The sequence below is a fragment of the Elgaria multicarinata genome, chromosome 13, assembly GCF_023053635.1.
Source record: "Elgaria multicarinata webbii isolate HBS135686 ecotype San Diego chromosome 13, rElgMul1.1.pri, whole genome shotgun sequence".
In the NCBI taxonomy this organism is placed as follows: domain Eukaryota; kingdom Metazoa; phylum Chordata; class Lepidosauria; order Squamata; family Anguidae; genus Elgaria; species Elgaria multicarinata.
Genome location: NC_086183.1, coordinates 11,492,413 through 11,514,525, shown reverse-complemented (window position 1 = coordinate 11,514,525; position 22,113 = coordinate 11,492,413). Strand labels below are relative to the sequence as shown.

The 22,113-nt window shown below is 45.0% G+C and overlaps 1 protein-coding gene across 2 annotated transcripts in view; it reads right to left on the bottom strand.

The window, feature by feature from the left end:
• Window positions 1-17,795: 17,795 nt before the first annotated feature.
• The window catches only part of RPS6KA1 (ribosomal protein S6 kinase A1), a 109,948-nt gene continuing 105,630 nt past the window's right edge, over window positions 17,796-22,113 (bottom strand). For both annotated transcript variants that reach the window (XM_063140112.1, XM_063140113.1), the window contains 2 exons: window positions 20,876-21,013; window positions 17,796-18,847 (listed from right to left, as the gene is read on the bottom strand). In XM_063140112.1, coding sequence (XP_062996182.1) covers window positions 18,725-18,847; window positions 20,876-21,013 — 261 coding nt within the window. In that variant the 3' untranslated portion in view covers window positions 17,796-18,724. The remainder of the gene's footprint in view (window positions 18,848-20,875; window positions 21,014-22,113) is intronic.

Below are 22,113 nucleotides of genomic sequence, written 5' to 3'. Positions count from 1 at the left end.
ACATGTTAGGTAGGATCACTCTTCCATATTAACCACTCTGTAGCCCTATTTAAAAAACAACAACAAAGCTTTAGAAAATGTAAACAACATGTTAATAGCCCATACTCTAGGATAGGGTTAGGTAACTGGAACCCTGGGGGCCAAATTCACCCCCCCCCCCACACACAAAAGCTTTCCATCTGGCCTGTAGCAGCATAACCCCTGATCCCAAAGACACTCACTCCATTATGCATCTCAGCCACTTTCTCCTCTGTAACCTCCTCTCCAGCAGTGTAAACAGCAAGAAAGACTTTGGCAGAGCGTTCCCCTTATTATGCACCTCAGCAGCTCACTTCTGTGCACAAGCCAAGATATAGGGGGACTGTAGTGAGCTACTGACATGCCTGAAGAAAGGGCTGTGCAAAGCCTCTGGTGCAGTTTGCATTGTGGAAGAGTAGGTTTAAGAGCTGTTTGCCTGAATCTCTGCTTATGGGAGTGATTCCTGGGGAAGAGCCAAGGTTGCCAGACCTATGTTGAAATTTGGCCCCCGTTAAAATAAAATAACATTTTTTAAAAATCCACCCAGGTTCTAGGGCTTTTGTCTCCCAAAATATCCACCAAAATATCCTTTAAGCGAAACTCTTCCAACCCAGTTTCCTTCAACATTTTCATGTAAATCCTCCTTCACTGATTCTGACTCTTGTCGGAATCAGTGAATTCTGATTCACTGTCAGAATTCAAGATCAAACTGAGAAACTAATGTCTGGATTTGAAGGGGTTCCACCAGTTCTTTTGACAAGTCCCACATAATCCCTATCCCCATTTTCTCCAAATTTATCACCATCTTCAGGGGCTCTAACCCCATCATTCCACTCTCATCTACCTACGATCCAGGGTCTTTTTTTCTTCCCCCTTTTCTTCCCCTTTTCAAACTTTTTGCCTTCTCACTCCCTTTCCCCTGCTTGAGTCCAGTGCTGTTTTCAATTCCACAATGTCCACCACTATTTTAGAGGACAAACTCGCTGAACAGTAGTCTGAGCACTGTGAGGGAAACCTCCTCAGATACGAAGCCACATTTTATCGAATTCTGAAGGTGTCTCCACTGACAAGACTCTAAAAAGCTGTGGCTGAGGGCGCCCCTTCCCAGGGAGCTCTGTGGACGTTGCAGGACGTTGTTTCATGGGGGGCAGTGAATTTGTTTTTGGAACGTGTGGGGACAATTCTTAATTTAGCGGGTGTTTTGCCCTGCTGTGTGGTGTTTTCTGAAGTGAATTCCTGGATTTCTACGGGGATTTATCGCTTCGTTCTTTTTCGTTCTTTCAAAGCCACTCCTTGAAATTCTAAAAACCTCCAGGCTAGGAGCTCTTGCAGGGTGGCTGAGAACAGGAAAGGTATTGGGGGGTGGGGGGGGGGCGTTAACTGTAGATATGTTATTTCTACGCAAACGTCCATGTGAAACAGGAAGTAGAGACCTGAGGCAGATGCCCCCTGACTGAAAACTGAGGCACGCGGGTTGGGGTGGGGGTGTGCGTGTGGATTGTCTGCCTGAAACTGACACAGGCATAGGACTTGTGAGGACGAAATGAAAGCTAGGAAACAGGCGCCCCCTTTACTCCGTGTAAAGAGGGCAGGCTCGAGCTCCCTGGCTCGGCTGAGCTTGGCGCCTCTGAAACTCAGTGAGAAGCGCCCCCGGCTAGGGAGTGGGGTGGGGGAGGGAAGGCTGTTCCCAGCTCCGAACCGCGTTTTCCCGCTCGCTCCCCTCCCCTCTCGCTAAACGAGCTATTCGGCTCGCTCTCGCCTGCTCTCTCACACGCACTCCCTCGTTAGCCTCTGTATCCTGCCGCCGTGGCCGGGACTCCTTTCGCCTCACACACACACTTCTATATACACGCGCACACACTTTCGTCTTTACGCCTGGTGAAGCGTTCTTTAAATTCCAGCACGCGTAGGGTGTGCTTTCAATTCGCCCCAACTTTACACGGGGGAAGAGGGGGAAATAAAAGCTTGGGACCAGGGACTATTTGACGTGGTTGCCACAGTCTCGGCGGAGGGATTTAGCGAGGAGGCGGCTGAGCGATACTGCGGCTCTGCTCAGCGCTTCCTGGAAACTCCCGCTTAGGAGCGGGTGGGGCAGTCAGGAGGGGGGGGCGGGGAGGACGTCCTACACAGTGAGGGGTGTGGGCGGGTAGTCAGTCAGTCAGGTAGAAGGCGAGACCTAGCCCAGAGGGCAACGCAAGAGTACAGAACTCAAAAGTAGCCAACGCAGGGACATAAAACAGTGCTCACTGCCTGATAAAATAAATAAAATACAACCCCTCAGTTTAAAGGGGGGCCGCAGAGACACGCTTGACCTAGAAAGAAAGAAAGAAGCAAGCAAGCAATCAGAGGCTTTTGATCTCTGTCCTCCAAACGAGGGAACACAAAGACACTCGGGAGGGTCCCCCCACTCCACATCCCCTAAAAAGAGGAAACTGGCATCAGTTTACAAGAGGCGGGGGAAGAGACGTAATGACCCTAATAGGTCAAGGGGTACAGAGACACTTCAGCAGAATCCCAAACCCCCGAAATTGGGGTGGGGCGAAGCGTAGACCTTTTGTCCTAGAAAGGAAGCTCCCTCCCCTCACGTTAAAATAATTTTTTAAAAATATATATGGACACGCAGAGTTCTTGTACTCAGAGACGTGGGGGGGGGGTGGAAGGGGAGCTGAACCCCAAGTTATAACAGCAGCCCCTTCTCTAAAGAAGAGGAAGCCCGTCAAAATATTACAGCAGGATGGCTCTTGCCTCCAAACAAGGGGAATCTAACTTTTCCATACGGGGAAGGGGAGCACTTCAGAGTCTGCTGTAGCTTGCTTGCACCACCATCCCCGAAGGAGAGTTAATGAAGCCCCCTAAACCTGGAAAACGTGCAGCAGTAGCCACCCCTTCCTCCCCCACCCCTACTCCCTACAGATTTAGAAACGGAGAGCAGGAGAGGGGGGGCTTTTAACACCCCCTTTCCTGCTTTATTTTCCTTTATTTTTTATTTTTTTTTGCCGTTGGAGAGGCTGTTCCCCCCCCCTCCACTCCTTTTTCTCAGTCTCCTTTCAGAGACCTTCAATTTATCCCATCACCAAGCTGCATGTCAGCTGGGAGGTGGGGAACAGGCTCCATAGCAAGCTGCAGCGGCGCACAGGGTTAACGGCAGAGCAGCGCTGGAGGATGGGGGGAGGGGAGGCAGGGTTTGTAAATGGAAACATTGGTACATAAGCATTTAGCACAATCAGGAGGAAAAACGGCCCAACTGCAGGGAAGAGAACAAAAACTCTCCCTTTGCTGCCCCCTGGCGCCAATTCTTACAAATTTCTCACAGGAAAAAAAAAAGTATATGCATGCATGCATGCACATGCCCCAGCTAAACTGTTTTTTGGGCCTGTGTGTGTGTGTTTGTGTGAGGTTCTTTCGTTGGCATGTGAAACAAGCCATGCCCACAGATTGCATGGCAGGGTTAGCTCAAGTTCAGAGGAATTTTACTACCATATATTCGTATTATATGCATGTTCCCCATCCATAGGATGGTCACTCGCCAAAAAAGAGGAAATGCATCACCCTCAAAGAGCATAAAATTTGCATACACCTGCCTTTTTGCCCGGGATCATCCCTGTGCATGCAAATGACAAACAGGAGATCCCTGGAGCAGGCAGGGACGACCCCTCCATTTGCCTGGGATAATCCTTAGGTGTAGAAAGGGCCTTAGAGAGAGAGAGAGTTGTTAATTCGGGGATAATTACAATAATTTAAATAGAAATACAATACATCTCTCCATGTGTTGTGCTGACGTACTCAGTGTGCTATACAGGTACTAACAACTGTTGATGGGCAATTTCAAGGCCCCTGCTCTGCTTTATTAGGGCTCTTCATAGCTAAACTGCACTTAAGCTGGACAGCTCTTAAAATAGATGACGCCTTCAAAACAGAAGACAGCCTTTCATATAGTGGACTATCCTCTGCAAAGTAAGACACATGGTCACCTTACTTCTTTGTCAAAAAAGGTCTTATCTGAGCATAGGATTACGAGTTGAAGTAGGGATGGAAGAAGCAATGGGTGGGTGTCTTTAAAGGACAGGAGGGAGAAGTAGTGAAGGGGAGCTTGTGAAAGCAGAAGAGCTATGGGTGGAAAACCAGTGGTTAATTCATTAAGAAATACTGTGTTAAAGCTGGCTGCGGTGAAGGAAAGATTCTCTGCACCTTATTAGGTCAATTTCAAGGGCCCTGCTCTCCCTTCATAGGGTTCTTCAGTTATTCCATTATTATATAGCAGGCCTGAGTTCTGGTATTTAAAACACAAACTGTTGCAGATCTACCCCTACCCATTTCTCCTTGTGCAACCCAGACCACTTTTTGCCCAAGCTGAGAGAGGATGTATCACAGAAGGAGTGTGGAGTTATTTGAAGAATGAATAACTCCAAACAATTCGTGAATGATACAAGCCCCATCCTATCCTCAAGGCAAAACATTAAAGCACAAGTTATCCAACTTTGTCACAGTCAATCTCTCCTAGACAAGAAAACAAACCTCTTAAAAATGTCTGAATGACAGAGAGCTCAGCTTGCAGTGTTAACTTTTGCCCTCAACTTAAGAGGCACATATCTGGAAAAGAAAGGGAAGGGAGCAGGGTTTACATTTACACTTGTAAACTGCTTTGGAAAAATATTATTTTTGGAAAAATATTTTTAGAAATGGTGTATCAATTATATATTACATGGACCAGTTATAGCTTTGAAGGTGCCTGAGGGATATGTGTGTAGAATGGTTGCTCTATTGATGTTCAACACTGACAGTCAATACAAAGATAGGCACTTTGATTTCTGCCTTGTTCAAGATAAGTTCTGGGAGGAGGTCAGGAAACTCCTGAACCCCCCAGGCATCCGTCCATGCCTTCCATTTAGAGAGGCACTGATTTTAAAAACCAAATCTTTTAAAATCTTACATCTGCTCTATCTCTTTTCTGTTTCTGTTATTGCGTGAGGACAAGAATGCTACCAGCTGCCAACACTGTTTTGGTTTTTCTTTGACTTAAACTAGGATCTTTATCAATGCTCCTCCATTTGTTCCAATGCTGACAAAGGGAGGCATTAAACTAACACCAAAGCCAAGCAGGGTTCCCTGCATATGCTTCAACAAATTCCTGTTTAGAACCTAGCACACTTTTAATGATAAGTAAATGTTAAATTATGGGAAACATTAGCAGGTATAGTGTTTTCTGTGTTTATCAGCTGCTTGTATGTTCTAAATTTTACTGGGGTTTATCTGGTAGTGCTATTTGCCTGAACATACACTCTCTTACAGGAATAAGAAGCTGCCTCCCTTACGAAGTCAGTTCAATGGTCCATCTGGATCTCCATTGTGTGTGCTGACCCCTCCAATGTATAATTGAGAGATCTGTCTTAGCCTGGAGAGTTGAGATAAGTTAGCTGAAAATTCTGGAGATGGAACTAGAGCATTTACACACATAAAACATGTGATCTGCTAGTGAGTTATGCCTTCCCACCATCTTAGTTAGCGGCTGGATCTGACAACTTTAAGAGTACAAGTGGGACCTGCAGCAAAATGTTGCAGGATGGAGTGCTCCTGCTCAGATTTCCAGTCAGCTATGCCTTTTTATAGGATGCTCCATTATATTCCCATTGTTTTTCTCCTCCCCTTCTTTTTGTCCCCACCGCGAAGATTCAGCCAGCACTCCTGTGTCATGCTTACTCTTAATTGAGCTTGAGTGGGAGGGGATTTTGTTCTCTTAAAATGTTCTTAGTATCTCTGCAAAATTTGGAAGTTCCCCCAAGGCTACTGATACTTCTCTCTTGTACATGGAACATGTTGCTTTGGGTAGATAAAGGTCCACATTCAGAAAATGGGTTCACTAAAATGATTAAGGTGTTGGGAATTTCCCCTATGAGGGAAGGTTACAACAACTGGGATTGTTTAGCTTGGAAAAATGAGGCTAAGGGGAGACATGATAGAAGTGTACAAAATTATGCATTGTATGGATAGGGAGACATTTATCTCCCGCTCTCAAAATAATAGAACCTGGTGTCATCCCATGAAGCTGATTGGTGGGAGATTCAGGACAAATAAAAGGAAGTAGTTCTTCACACAGCACATAAACTATGAAATTCGCTACCACAAGATGTAGTGATAGCCACCAATTTGGATGGCTTTAAAAGGGTTGGATAAATTCCTGGAGGCGAAGGCTATCAATGGCTACTAGCCCTGATGGTTGTGTGCTACTTCCAGTATTCAAGGCAGTAAGCCTGAGTGCATCAGTTGCTGGGGAACATGGGTGGGAGGGTGCTGTTGCCCTATGTCCTGCTTTGTTGGTCCCTGGACGACGGCTGGTTGGCCACTGTACATTCTGAATATTTTTGCCTTTTGCAATCTCTCTCTCCCTCCCCTCACTCTCAAAATTGTTATAGTACTTCCACAAACAATTAAAAATAAAATTAGTACACATATAGTTCAATTACTAGACCTTTTGACCCCAGTCCTTCAAAACATGAAACATTACTGTGGCCAGCATATCTGCTGATAGCAAGTAGGCAGACAGGCAGGCATCAGAAAATGGGACAAATCACATTCAATGGACTTGCCCTTTTCACATCCTAATAATTTTCTTATTTAAAAATTAACCCAAATGAATCCTCAACCTGATATGATTTCGGGGACTATGAGCTCCATCACACCGGGGGTTAACACGCTCCCTATCATTGCTTCTCCGCCCGTGTTTTCGTTCCTCAGTTACTTCCTCTTTCAAAAGAGGAAGTACACAATGAGCACGAGGCCCATTGAGTCTGCTGTTCTAATGGCGCTGCTTCTCCTGCACACAGCAGGAGAGAGCAGCAATTCCGTGTTTAAAAATACATCAGACTTTGTGGAGAGTTTTTTTATCACTCAAGGAAGGCCAGGAGGGGCGGGAGGCAGACGACATCATGTGAGGGACCTGAGCAAACTCTGTGAGTGCCCAGTAACGAGTGTGCAATAAAACGCTTGTCGGATGGAGCTCTAAGTTTAAGAAAGGTTCATTGTTGTTGTTCTCATTCTCTCCTTTGCACTTGTTCTGTTTCTTTTGTATGTTGAGGATGCAACATGGAATGTAATTCTCCGCCATGTAAGGAATATTACTCATGCATTTTATAGCAGCATTTAATAATTCCCTATATTTTTCTTATCACTGTCTCAGTCCTCCAGAAACTTGGTATCAGTATAGAGGACAAATATTTTAAGGTTTCCACAAGTTTGGAGGCTGCAGAAAGATTTTTTTTAAAGTGTCCTTGTTGTAATTGCAAGGTAAATCTGTGCCTCTTTGCTTTCCTCTTCATGCTTTAATCATTTTGACACCAGGCTGTACAGAAGTAATTTAAAATTAATGTGATTGATACTCTGTGGATAGCAAGGCTCAACACAGAGCTCCACCTCCTACCCAGGATGGCTCAAGTTGGGCTTTCAATTGGCTGCCAAGCTTTAGACAGCTGACACAACACCTAGCAAAAACACAGCAACAATTAATTTGCTAATTTCGTTTCCTCTTTAATTTGAAACCAGAAAATTGTCAGCCATCAGGTCACAAGTGTAGCTATCTAGTATCATGCTTCTATAGAGAGAGAACACTTGCTATGTTGGTTAAAGCAGGAGAATGGATGCCACAAAAGTGGATAGGGCAATACATTTTTATGAACCAGGTTTTGCTCCTTAAGTTGCAAGCAATGAAGAAGAGGTGACAAAGGAAGATGAAGCCAGAGGCTTAGGGCTGGAGAGACGAGGGATTTTAACAAGTGAGGGAAAGCGGCAGTACTGCAATGTGGTGGGCCTGATGGAATAGGATGGGATAATACGCTCATGTTTTACTTTTATCCCATAGCAAAGCATCAACAGTGTGTTGTATTGCAGTGAGAAAATCCTTTTACTTTGGGATGATGAGTTAGGAATGTTCTTAACCTTAGGGGCAATATTGTTCACTTGTGAATTGCCAGGTGATATCCCATAATACACTTCAAAAACCAGAGAGAGGCGATATTCTACTAAGTCTATCCTGGTCTCTGCTAGACTTGGGGCCCCCTAAAATGGGAAGTGTGATTTAAAGAACACACACACTGTTAAGTCATTCTGAACTACTCATGAAAAGGTACATGAATAATTCAGGAATGAAGACCATACTGTAAAATGGATGTTATGCTTTCTTAGTGATAGTTGAAAACTGCTCAGACTAAGTGTGTTTGAAGACCTTCAACCAAAATCTGGATTATTAGATCAAATTGTTCTGAAATTCGAACGTACACACACACACACACACACACTGTCCTGACTGCTCCCTTGCTTTTTGGAGTCCCAATTCCTCAGTGCCCAAAGCTTCTTTCTCTTCTCAAGGCATATATCCCATCTTGTCCCTAAGCCTTGTCTTACAGCCTTTGTCATTCAGCCTATATACTTGTGCTTGTGAAAAACTGCTCAGAGACTTTTAATTACTCCAAGCATCCAAATAATTGTACTGAACAAAATCACACAATCTATTTGCCTTTCAAACCCCTGCTCCAAAAGGAAGACATCACAAATAGGAAATGAGAACTAGAATATAAAATGGGAAACCATAGTTCACATGGCTTACTATATGCTAAACAACGTTTTCTATATAACATACAGTAGGTGCAGACAGCTCCTGTACCTTTAATAGGTGTGTAGAAGAGGGGATTTCAGAAGGTGTAGCTTGCCAGGCATCTGGCCAACTACCATAGCTAAGGCCTTTTCTGTGGTTATGGGACTCTCTCCCTAGACACATTTGCCTGGTGACAACCTTGACCTTGTTAGGTTTTGGGTGCCAGCTAGAGCTATGGCTAGATCTACACCACTGCTTTATAGCAGTATTGAAGTGCACTGATAACTGTTGGGACACAATACACATTCCACATGCCACTTTCATTGTGTTATATCCTGCTCTTTATTCCACATTCATGCTGATTTCACACAAGGTGTAGATCTGGCCTTTGACTGTGCTTCTAAGGAAGAGGGGATGTTGATATTTCTGATGAAGTTCATCCTGATCAACTCTAGTTTTATGCTGCCCATTTTATATTTATGGTTTTTTCATGATTTCATACTGTTTAAAAAAAATTTTTAGTGCTGGAAGCTGTCTTGTGAATTTTGTATAAATTTAAAAGTATAATTGACTTGAGTATATTGATTTGCTATTTTACATAAGCCTCATACTCTTTCGAGTACTTTAGCAAGGCGGTTAACAAATGCTTCTGCTCTACATATTTGGGAACTGTTGTCCAAGGATGATGAACTAGGTTACTGGCTTGTACCTCACAGTAAATATATAGGGTTGGATTCAATGTTAGTCTTAGTTAAAGGAGATCCATTGAAATGGTATGCATCTGTGGGGCTGAATGGCCAACCTCTCTTTTCACCAATGTAAAAGTTAAAGCCCACAGCTTCTGCCTTCTCCAGTGCATTGAAATCTGGCTGTACATTCTTTGCATAATTCTTCTGCCATTTGTTGTTTACTTTGTTGATAGCTTTTATATAGTATAACATAATTAATGGCTATTTCATAGCCTAGCAGCAAAACTGAATAGTTAGAATATTGGTGAACATGTTGCATTGACTGATGAGGTGAAGTGGAGTGGGGAGACAGCAGGCTCACAGGTAAATATAGATATAAAATATAGATATAAAAATTCAAGACACACAAGAATACTCACGGAAAATAGATTGATGCTTATATGCACAGCAAACCAATCTAGAAAAGGCTGAAGAGGAGAAAAACCAGGTTACTACAACGAACACATCAATAGCTACATAGGAAAGGCACTAGTGTGCCTGGATTTGAAAACCTCAGTAACCTTTGAACACTAAAAATAAATGCTTGTGATTTTTTTAGCCAGCACCATCTTCCCACGAAAACTGTAATTTTCTAATCTGCAAACCAACAAAACAATGAAAACCCATCAGCAGTTTGGATTCTAGTCCTGTCAAGGGAGGAGAAAACCCATCCCCATTCATTTAAGGCAGCATTGAATCTCTAATTGACATAATTGAGACAGACCAGCCACTGGATTGATAGGGCAGAGAAAAGGGAGCAGGTGTCCTGGTTGAGAAAGAAATGGAAATCAAGTCTCCCTCTATATTCAATAGCTTTATAACAGTTGTAAATACTAGAAACAGTTGATTCACAATGTATCTTAAAGAATAGGTAAAACTGGTGAGAGTTCCCTAGTCAAGGGTGGTCCAATCCATACTGTCTCCAATGCCTAAAGTGGTCAGAATATTGTTGAGTCATCGGAACAAAACAGCATGTCCCCGGACTGATGCTATGTACAGGGAACTCATCCTGTCATATCCAAAGTGCCAGGCAATATCCAGGCTATGGGCATGTCTACACCAGCCCTATATCCCGGGATTGTCCCTGTGCATCCAAATGCCACACAGGGGACGATCCCCCCATTTTCCTGGGATAACCCTTAGGTGTAGAAAGGGCCTATGGTTCATTTGCAACTAAGAGAGTCTTCCTTTAATATTAGCTGGTATAGGACTTAGCGTACAAGATGCTTTATGTTTGCTCTGTCTCATTTTTAGCTTCCTAACCACCTTGTGATATAGATCAACGAGTGGCCTTCCATTTTTTTTTCGGTTCAAGAATCCACCTTTTAACTCTGACTTGCAAGTAAGGCCACCAACGTAATAGCTAGCACATTTTTACTAGCCTAGTCTGTGTCAAGTCGTATGTGGCCTCAAAAGAAGTGTGGGGGGGAAGAGAGCAATTGCTTCGCCCCCTCTCAAAGCTTCCTTGGCTAGTCGCCTCAAAGTGGGTAGTGTTCACCAATGGCAACCAGGTGTTCTATTGCAAAGTTCTGATTCAAAACAATGCAGATGTTTTTAAGATCAAAAATTATTATTAAAAATCTTTTTTTGAATCAATGATACCAGTCCATTAATGTGTCCAGCCTCCTCATCTATGTAATTGCTCCAGCTCATGGTGTAAGAGAGAGAAATCCTAATACTTGCTTAATGTGAAGTGCTATTTACCAGAAAATTCAAGCCATTTTACATAGAAGTAAGCCCACTTCAGGTTTGATTAGTGTCAGTGTGAAAGATTACCCTTCTTCCCCTGAGGAAAACAGAGCTACCACAATGAAGAGATCTCTAGTAAAAAAAATATTATATCCCGCCTTTGTAAGCAAAAGCCAACTCAAGGTGACTTACAAGAACAATTTAAAATAAGCAATATAAGAAAAGCTATTTAATATATAGTAAAACAGGAATGTGCAGTAAAGACAGCAGAAGTTGTAAAACCAGGTCATTTTAAAAGGTCCTAAATAAATAACATACTTAAAATAAAACTGTCTTCAGTTTATGCTTCAAAGTGGCCAATGAGGGGGCGAGATCCACCTCTCTTTTGGTTTTACCAAAAATGGGGGATAGCAGTGCTCAAACCATGGGTGAAAAGGTACAGGGGTGGGTGGTGTTAATGAAATCTACAAGCTTCATCCCAACTTTAGGCAAATCATGTCCCTCCCCTTCACCTTTTAAAACAGGAGATAAGGATGTCGCCATAAAAAGTAAGGTGGTCAACCCTCCCCCGCGCCCGTTCAAATTCAATTGGTGAATAGGTGTTGATTTGGATAGGCTGCCTCAAGATGGGGGATACTTGGCTCAGCAATACTACAAATGAGAAGGATCTTGGAATTGTTGTAGATCACAAGCTGAATATGAGCCAACAGTGCGATATGGCTGCAAGAAAGGCAAATGCTATTTTGGGCTGCATTAATAGAAGTATAGCTTCCAAATCATGTAAGGTACTGGTTCCTCTCTATTCAGCCCTGGTTAGGCCTCATCTAGAATACTGCTTCCAGTTCTTGGCTCCACAATTCAAGAAGGACGCAGACAAGCTGGAGCGTGTTTAGAGGAGGGCCACCAGGATGATTAGGGGTCTGGAAAGAAAGCCCTATGAAGAGAGACTGAAAGAACTGAGCATGTTTAGCCTGGAGAAGAGAAGATTGAGGGGAGACATGATAGCACTCTTCAAATACTTAAAAGGTTGTCACACAGAGGAGGGTCAGGATCTCTTCTCGACCATCCCACAGTGCAGGACACGGAATAATGGGCTCAAGTTACAGGAAGCCAGATTGCGGCTGGACATCAGGAAAAACTTCCTGACTGTTAGAGCAGTACGACAATGGAACCAGTGACTTAGGGAGATTGTGGGCTCTCCCACACTAGAGGCATTCAAGAGGCAGCTGGACAACCATCTGTCAGGTATGCTTTAGGGTGGATTCCTGCATTGAGCAGGGGGTTGGACTCGATGGCCTTATCCTATAAGGGGACCCTAACCCCTTCCAACTCTACTACCGTATTTCTTCGATTCCAAGACACACTTTTTTCCCCATATAAACATCTCTAAAAACAGGGTGCATCTTAGAATCGAGGGTGTGTTTATTATTTCTTAGAATCAAAGATTTTTTTCTGTTGGTGGTACTGAAATTCGTGTGCGTGTTACAATCGATGACATCTTACAATCGAAGAAATACGGTATTCTATGATTCTATGTAGGTACAGAGAGACACAGTAGACAGATCCAGGTAAGAGGCCCTTGGAGGAGAGGAAAAGGGCACCAAATCATGTCCCATAGCCTTTTAAGTCTACCAAAAGGGAGACCAGCACGCTCGTGCAATTTAAGCACTGTGGGATGGAATATTCTCATACAAACACACTCTGAAGTCCATCCCCCCTCAAAATGGCCCTCTGTGGGCTCATCTACACCAAGCAGATATTCCACTATGAAAGTGGTATGAAAGCGGTATATAAAATGCAGGAGCCACACTGCTGCTTTATAGTGGTATTGAAGTGCACTGACAACTCTTGGGGCCCATTGACACATACCATACTACTTTCATACTGCTTTCATAGTGCTATATCCTGCTTGGTGTAGATGTGTCAATGGGCCCCAACAGTTGTCAGTGCACTTCAGTACCACTATAAAGCATTAGTGTAGATCCTATATTGCACTTCAATACTGTTACAAAGCAGCCGTGTGGCTTCTGCCTTTTATATACCTCTTTCATAGCGGAATATCCTGCTTGGTGTAGATGAGCCCTAAGTTCCCTTTGTTTCCAGTGACCTCTACAGAAGTAGGCCACCATCCACAACTTTTCTCATGCACTGTGCTGATGCACCCCACTCCCTCCCAGGAAGTGCAGGCAGCCAGATACCAGCAAATGCCAGAGCGTACCTGTCAATGAGAGATGACAAACCACAGATTTACTATACACCCATTTGTGCAACTTGTCCCCCAAATGCACACATCCCGCCCAAAATGTGCATTTACATGCATTAGCCTGTGGGCGAAATGCACATTTTGGGAGTTGTTTTTTTAATATATATATATATATTACATATTTTTCTATGATTAAATTTGTGTGACATTCCAGAAAGTAAAAAAAAAAAGTCCGCAAATCCACAGAATCTGTGCAACAAGGTAAAAGCCAGTCCACTGCAGAATCTGAAAGTCGGATTCATAGAAATCCAAACATCTGAATCCTTGGCAGATTTCTCTGACATCCCTAGTTGGAAGGCACCTCAGAGGTCATCTAGTCGAATCCCCTGGTCCATGCAAGAATCTTGCACCTACTGTGGTAGAGATGGCTGCTCATCCTCTTCTTAAATATCTCCAACGAAGGAGAGCCCACCACCTCCCAAGGCAGATGGTTACACTGGGCCTTGCTAGACCTACCTTTGAATCCGGCCTTCAGGCGTGGCGAGGCCGTGCTACAATTAGCACAGGCCGTCATGCCTATCCAGACGTCAGACGCGACGGGGAAAGGAAAGCCCCGTCGTGTTGCCCATTTTAAAAAAATCTTAAAGGGGCCATGTGCGCAGGAGTGCACCAACAAAAAGGTAAGTGGTGTTTTTTTTAAAAAATAAAGGGTTCCCCATTCCCCCGATTTCCCCCCCACAATGTCTGATGCCCACCTGCTTGCCCGCTTGCCCACTTGCCCGCCCCCGCTCGCTCTCCTCGCCCGCTCGCCCCCCTGCTTGCTCTCCTCGCCCACTTGCTCGCCCGGTCCGATGCTCCTCCACCACCACCCCAGCCGCGATCTCCCCACCCTGGCTCCACTCTTCCCCCACTTCTCTCCTGTCGGATCCGCTCTTTCACCCCTGGCCCCCATCATTCCTCCCCCCCCCCCCCGCGATTCCCTCGCCCCCGGCCTGATGGGCACAGTGCTCAGCTTCTCCCGGCTATTCACGAGTAAGCAAGCAGCCAGGAAAAGCCACGGAACTTGCTAGACTTTCCGCAGCCCCGTTCTCAGCCTGGGGCTGTGGAAAAACCGGCCCAAAGGTGGATCCGGTTATCCCAGGCCAAGGGAGGGTTTAGCCCAGCCTGACCCTGGGATCCCCTGTGCGTCATTTGCACGCACAGCAGGGAGCCCGGGCCTCGCACTGGGCTAAACCCTCGTCTAGGAAGGCCCACTGTCAAACAGTTTTTACCATTAGGAAGTTTCTGTTAACACTTAGCCAAATTCTGCTTCCCTGCAATTTCCACCCATCGGTTCTAATCCTGCTCTTGGAGCAACAGAGATCAAGTCTTCTCCATCTTCTGCATGACTACCTTTCAGATATTTGAAGACTGTTATCATGCCTCCCCCTTAATCTCTCCAGCAGGCTAAACATACTCCGCTCTTTCAACTCTTCCTCATATGTTTGAAATACTACAGATATGCCAGTATGAAAACATTCTCTACCTTTTCTTCAACAGTTTCCCAGTTTGGGGCATATGGCCTGATGGTTCCCATCATTCCTTGTATCCATACTGGGAATTGCTCCCATAATGACATCTCTCCCTTGCTATAGATCAACTAATGCATGGCGCTTTCAAGTAGCAAGGGCTAAATATTATTTAATTGTACCCCTCCCCAAAAAAGAAGAAAGCCATTTTGGCTATTCTGCAGTATATGCCAAAGGCAAATGTGGAACAATAGGACAGGAGGATAAACCATCCTAAGAATATTTGCATGCATCCAATAGATTGGCATTATCGAATAACAGAAACTCAAATACACCAATAATATGAACCCACTGATATTACTGTAGGATAATACTGCATAAAAGGGGGTTGTTCTTTTTAAAGATAGGATGGGATAGGGGCACGAATAGGTGGTACTCTGGTCTCCATTTAGCCAAACCTTCTATTAATTGTATGTTGGGCAGATCCAACATAACACGGGGGAAGCGGATCTTAGCTTTGTTAAATGTCATTGCACAAGAACTACTGTACATAAATTAGCCTGACTGCTAGTACTGTTCTCAACAACAACAAGAAGAAATAGGGCTTGGTACTGGTTATAAAACAAGCACAGTATTCTGGCATCACATGCTGCACAAGCAGGATCAGAGACAAAACATTACCGTGTGTAAGGCTGCCTCTTCAGCCAGCATTTTTCCCAAGCAGGCTATTTCACTCTTCCAGGCTTCCCTGCCGTTTTCCTTTTCTGACCGATACTCAACGTTCTAGAGTTGCTGAGTTGCTAAACCCCTCCTGGAGTTTAGATTTGCTTTTGGATGTCTTTGTGTTGCATTATGTTTGCTTGTAAACATGCTCTTGACCAGATACAAAAGAGGGCAGGGCTCCGGCAGCTTTAACTGTTGTGATGAAGAGGGAATTTCACCGGGTGCTGCATGCACACACCTGCTGAAATCCCCTTTTCTATACAACTGTTAAAGATACGGGAGCCCTGTCCTCATTTCCATATGGTCACCCTATCTTATATTTTTGGAGCACTCTGGTTTGAGCAGGCCAATACCTCCCTCTTGTTTCTCTAGGGCCGCCCATTTGGCTACAATCCTGTTGGCACTCACCACCTGAGTTCACTATTAAAAGAAATTCTATACATGTATAATCCAAGTGCTTGGAAATACAGGAAGCTACCTTATACCAAGGCAGAATTGGTCCAGTTCCCATAACCACTGTCCATTGGCCATGCTAGCTGGGGCCTATGGGAGTTGGCGTCCAATAACATCTGGAAGGCCACAACTTACCCAACCATGCGGTAGGAAGGAAGGGGAATAGCTCAGTGGTAAAATACATGCATTACATATGAAAGATCCCAAGTTCAATCCCCAGGTAAGGCTGGGAAATACTCCTGCCTGAAATTCTGGGGAGCTGCTGCCAGTCAGTACAGACAATGCTATTGCTGGCTGGGAATGATCAGGGTTGTAGTCCAACCCATCTGGAAGGCACCAAGTTGGAGAAGGCTGAGGTATTATAGCTAAAGTTATGGTTAAGGGTTATTTACATAATTACTTATCACAGGCTACAGATTTGTTTACCCCCAGTTAATGGACAATTGAAGGAAGCAGGCCCTGGGATAATCACAGGCTCTTCACAGAAGTTATCCTAAGGTAAAGCACAGATAGGGGAAATGACAGTAATTTACCTCAAGACACATTTGCTAAGATGTGGGGTCCTCAGCAGGTGCCCAACCAAGCCTACCCTTGATGCCAGCCTGGGCTAAGTTATCACTGGGCCTGTTCAGACAACGCGCTAAACCATGGTTAGGCCGCTAACCCCTTTGCAGCAAATGGTGAGTGTGTTTAAACTGTGGTTATGTAGCTACCATGATTCGGAAAGGTTCACATGACACGCTAAGCCGTAATGTTTAGTTCAACATGCTTAACTACTGTGGTTTAGCGTGTCATCTGAACAGGGTCAGTGAATAAAATGGCTGTCTGTCTTCAGCCAATATAGCAAACTCAGGATCGAGCAGTTCAGCACATTATAGAGAACTAGGGCTAGAGGTTCCTAGTCGCTGAACGGGTTTATTGTTCAGATTAGCTCTAACAAGAGAGGGATCCTGCCAGTGTTTTCTTGTAGAAGGCAGCACCTTGGTGGCAAAGGAAATACTCCAGCCATAGCAGCTGCTGGTTACATGTCGCATCAGAGGCAAAGGGAAAGCAACAGGTAGCAAGCACATGACACCAACTGTTTGACAACAACTGGTTTCTAGCTTGATCTTATGCACAATTCAAGGTGCTAATTGTTGCCGTTAAAGCCCTAAATGGCTCAAACCTTGGCTACCTAAAAGACCATCTTCTCCCATATGAGAACACCTGGTCTTTAAGATATGCAAGGGAAGCTTTGCTTTTCATTTCCATTGGTTGTGGAAGCACAACTGGTTGAGTCATGGCAAAGGATCTTCTCTATGGCTGCACCTAGATTTTGGGACTTAACGCCACCCACCCCTCAACTTTTTGTTTTGCTTTGCCAAAGTGTTCCTGTTCTGGCAGACATTTGACCTGCCAGTTTGCGGAGTTGTTATACGGGCTGGGTACCTTATTCTCAAGCTGCTTCTCTCTGCTGTGCCCATCTCCTGTTTTTGTTGTATTGTTAATTTTTAAGATTTATTTTGCAATTGTTTTTAATTTGTTGGGAGCTGCCCTGAGCATTGTGATCACAATAGAATGGTAGGGTGTTATTTATTTTTTAAATAAAAAAATTAAAAAAATCCACAGGTTATCTTGTGAAGACAGAATATGAACCCGTGCAGCGTCTCTCACTAAATCCTTACACACTCTTTCACTCACTCATGCAATCTCTAACACATTAAGATCGCTGGAGGGTCAGATAAACTGATTTGCAAACTACACAGAGGGACAATAAATTGAGATTACAACAATGCTAGTAATTAGGAGTGAGTCAGGTAAACCTCTTATCTTCAGATCAAGTGCAACACAGAAGGAGTCTTACAATCCAAAGATGGCCAGAGAAGTACAAGGTCAATCAGTGAAATAGCTTCAACTGCATGATATGTTTTATTTGAAAATTCAGACAGAAACCCTGAGTTACCAGCCACAGAATCAGTTAATTTAAAAGAAAGAAGAAAAAGAAAGCAAAGCTGATTTTTTGCACTTTGCATCATGAGGCTCTGGATTGTGCTATTTAACAGAGAGAGTTTTTAAAAACAAAAACAAAAAGACAACCCCCCACCTCGAAAACCTGACATCGTTGCTGTGGGGAAATCGCTTTCTTAGAAGCCCATTGCACATTCAAAAGCTAGATATAATCTGGCATAGGTCTAAGAGGCAGCTGGATTCAAGTAAATAGAAAATGAGTAGTAATTCCAGCCCTGCAGGTTGGGGTGCTTGTGACAGTGTGATGTCCAAAGGAGGACGGGGGGGGGGGGGGGGAAGAGAAGAGAGAGTGAGTGGTTCAAAATCCTCTTGGATGTCAGCCGCAGGGCTTGGAGGATGGGGGGGACCATGACATCGAAGAAGCTTGTGCACACACAAGAACTCATAGTCTGTACAGAAGGGATCCTAAGAAGAATCCCCTCCATTGGAGTGATCTTGGTGAAAAGAGAGGATGTTGTTCCAGCTGTACCAGGTTTGGGCCGCAGAGGCGTCCACTGGGCTGTTTGCAGTTGGAGGAGATCAACTGCGTCACGGGTGGCAAGCCACGGATGTTTTGCACGTTCAGCTTTTCAGATGCACCTACATAGATCCCTTTACAAATAGTCTCTCTGTACACTTAAAACAAAAACAAAGAGAGGGTAACGGGAGCCAGTCTTTCAGAAGGCACTTGGCCTGGATGTGCATTTGAGGAAGTGCCTCAAAATCGACTTCTTGCTGGGATGGTGTTTTCTTGCTTCCCTGGAAGTTCCAGGAAGCTTGTGCAGAGTCAAGGGAAGCAGCACGGGGCGGGTGGGTACCCAGCGTTCCCAAGTCACAGTGTGGTGGACGGCAGCTTCTTGACCCGCCTCTGTGCTAGGAAGGAGGACTCGATGGGCTTCAGCAGAGGGCCCGGCTTGGAGTTGTTCAGCGCTGAGTACGTTGCAGCCATGGCACCCTAGGAGAGAGAAGAGCCAGAGGGGTTTGCTTACAAGACAGGCAGGAGGAGGCCGCTCCACCCAAGACCCACCCAGGGGCCGAAACGAAAAGCCAAATCCAGCGAAGCAAGAGCCACGGCACAAATGGCTTTTAGGGCGAACCTCTGGGAAAAGGGACACACCGACAGGGTCACTCTATGTGGGCAGGCACACGCATCATGTCAGGTATGCTTCTCAGGGAGTCGGAACTGGCTGACGTTTCCCTGTTTAATGGACTTCGGGCAGCAAGCCCATGTCATGTATGTGTGAAACAGCTCCTAAAGCGCACCCTTTCTCAGCGAGTCCAGCAGCAGTTCATAGAATCATAGAATAGCAGAGTTGGAAGGGGCCTACAAGGCCATCGAGTCCAACCCCCTGCTCAATGCAGGAATCCACCCTAAAGCATCCCTGACAGATGGTTGTCCAGCTGCCTCTTGAGTTATTCCACAGGACCTATTCTTGCGGACAAGGTCCTTAGAGTGGTGCAGCTTATCACTTGAACTCTTGAATCTTCTACCTAGCTGGTTGTTTCCTGCTAGGAGAAACTGGCAGAGAATATCACCCCTATTCTACAGTAACTGTACTATTGTTCCCAGGCCCAGTTCTTGAGTGATGGTTTTTACTACTACTACTACTACTACTACTACTACTACCACCACATGTCTTTGTTGCCTTTCAGGGCAGAGGCCCTCACAAGGCAGCTTACAACAACAAAATACATAAAATATTACCAGCAGTAAAATATAAAAAAACACACATTAAAAGCAATAAAAACAGAATTGCAATGAAGCAGCAATTAAAACAATAAAACACAACAACCATAGCAGCAATAACAACACTCATCATGGGAAGACCACGGTAAAACAAAATGTCTTTAAGGCCTTTTTGAAAGCCTGCAAGGATGGTGCATGGCGGACCTCCGATGAGAGAGTGTTCCAGAGGTTTGGGGCCACCTAATTGCCCTCACCGGTGGGCAAATGAGAAGGGCCTCTCTTTCTGGTCTCACAAGTGCAGGCAGGCTGATATGGGTGAAGGTGGTCCTTCAAGTAACTAGGTCCCAAACGGTTTAGAGCGTTAAAGCTCTAACCAGCCCTTTGAATTGGGCTCGGAAACACATCGGTAACCAGTGCAGCTGGCCCAATATAGGTATTACATGATCAAATCGACTTGCCCCTACCGGTACTCGGGTTTTGACCTATAAAGCCTTAAATGGCCCGGGTCTGGAGTAACTGACACAATTTGAGACTGTTCCTGCTCTTTTATGGGCACTAGGCCGTCTCCACTAGGAGCAGAACCTCCTCACAGCTGGCCCCATAACTTGGAACGCCTTCCCAAGGCATTGTTTCCTACGGAATTTGGAGAGTACAAAGGGCTGCTTAACAGAAAGGACAGTGACAGCTCTTCTTTCTATTGATGCTGGTTTTCATGTCGTGTGTGGCCAGCGGTTTTCATGTTTTATTGCTTTTTATTGTAGTTTTGTTAACCACTGATATGCTTCGAAAACACCACTGAAGAAGCTGGCGCGCCAGATCACACCACTTGTCCATTTAACTCAGGGTTGTCTACTCTGGCATTGGTCGTCCAGGGTCCCAGGCAGAGAAGGGTCCTTCAACGGCTACCCAAGATCCTTTTTGAATTGGACATGCCAGGGATTGTACCTGGGGCTTTCTTCATGCAAAGCATGTGCTCTATCATGGAGTGAAGATCCCTGCCCAAATATTTTTCTGACACTTTTCTCGCTGATCAAGGGACATGGAGATTGGGAACATGTCAGGGCAGTTAAGTGTGGCAAAGAAGAAACACTTTATTATTTTGTAGGATGCTTTTCGGGTAGGGAGAGAAGAATCTTAATGGGCAAACTCTTCCCTGAATATCTTAGCCTTTGCTGGGTTTCTGGAGGGGCAGAAGATGAGGGAAGAGAGCAGGTATTTCCATGGCCAATATAGTATCTATAATCGGACAGCGCTAGAAGCACCTCGACCCCTTCACTCCAACCATAGTTTCTGTACCTTTACAAGCTGTACATCCTGATGACTCAACTGGCTCTGTGGCAACCTGTCCTTCTGGGTTATCCACAGGTGCTGGAGGACTTGTTTGGCAGTCAGGCGCTGATGAGGGTCAATGTGGAGCATCTTCGACACCAGATCCTGCAATAAGCATTCAGAGACTATAGCTGCTGCAGTTCTTCTTTTCACATGGAAAGTCACAGGTCGGACTGGAAACCACACAGCTTATTTCGAAAGGTCTGGGCTGTATTTGTCTGAGGCTTGCGCTCAGAATCACTTCGGTTGTTTAGGAGCAATTGTACCTTGACCGCCAAATATAGATAGATGTAAAGCTCTTTGGTCCTGTCTTAAGATGTAACTGACAATTTTGTCAGCTGCTTAGGGAATCCACCGTGGGCGCTTCCAGACCAGGCTTTTACTGTGCCATCACACTGCCTCGTCTACTTAATTTTACAGGAGGTCCAGATGTCATCACTTTCCATTTGTAGCCCTCCCATGCTTTCCCGCCATTTTGTCTGTCTGTCTTCTTACCAGAAAACCCCCCAAAAAACGTTAAGGAAAAATAGAAGTAAATAAAGTAGCTGCACAATGCTTTTTGAACGTTCGCACTGGGGAGGGGGGGCTCTGTCTGGAAGCACATCTAGAGCTCCTGTAAAATTAAGCAGACGAGGCACTGTGATGGCACAGGAAAAGCCTGGTCTGGGAGTGCCCACAGTGGATTCCTTAAGCGACTGATAAAATTGTCATCTTAAGACAGGACCAAAGATGACTCTCACCCCACCCTCGCAATCTCTCTTTCCTCCTGCCCCTCTCCTTGCAATAATTGATCCATTGGTAGGGCAGGAACCCCAAATTCTGCTCCAGGTGGCTCTCCAGATGTTGGACTTCAACTCCCATCACCTCTGACTACTGTCCATGCTGTCTGGGGCTGATGGGAATTAGAGTCCAACAACATCTACAGGGTGACTAGTTTCCCTTCCTTGTTCTAGAGACTATGTTAAAGGTGAAAATGAAGACTACGGGTCATCTTTCAGGAAAACTGGGGCTCTTTCCTTTGGAAAACACCGTTGGAACCCAGGGATATAGTGAGCCCTGCCCTTTGTCAATTCCTAGCAGGTGGAAGGTGGACCGAGGTAGAGTCAACCCCTGGTCTCTGCTTCGAACTGAGAGACAGTGTGGTGTAATGGTTAGAGTACTGGACTGGGACTTGGGAGACTGGGGTTCAAGTCCTCACTTGGCTA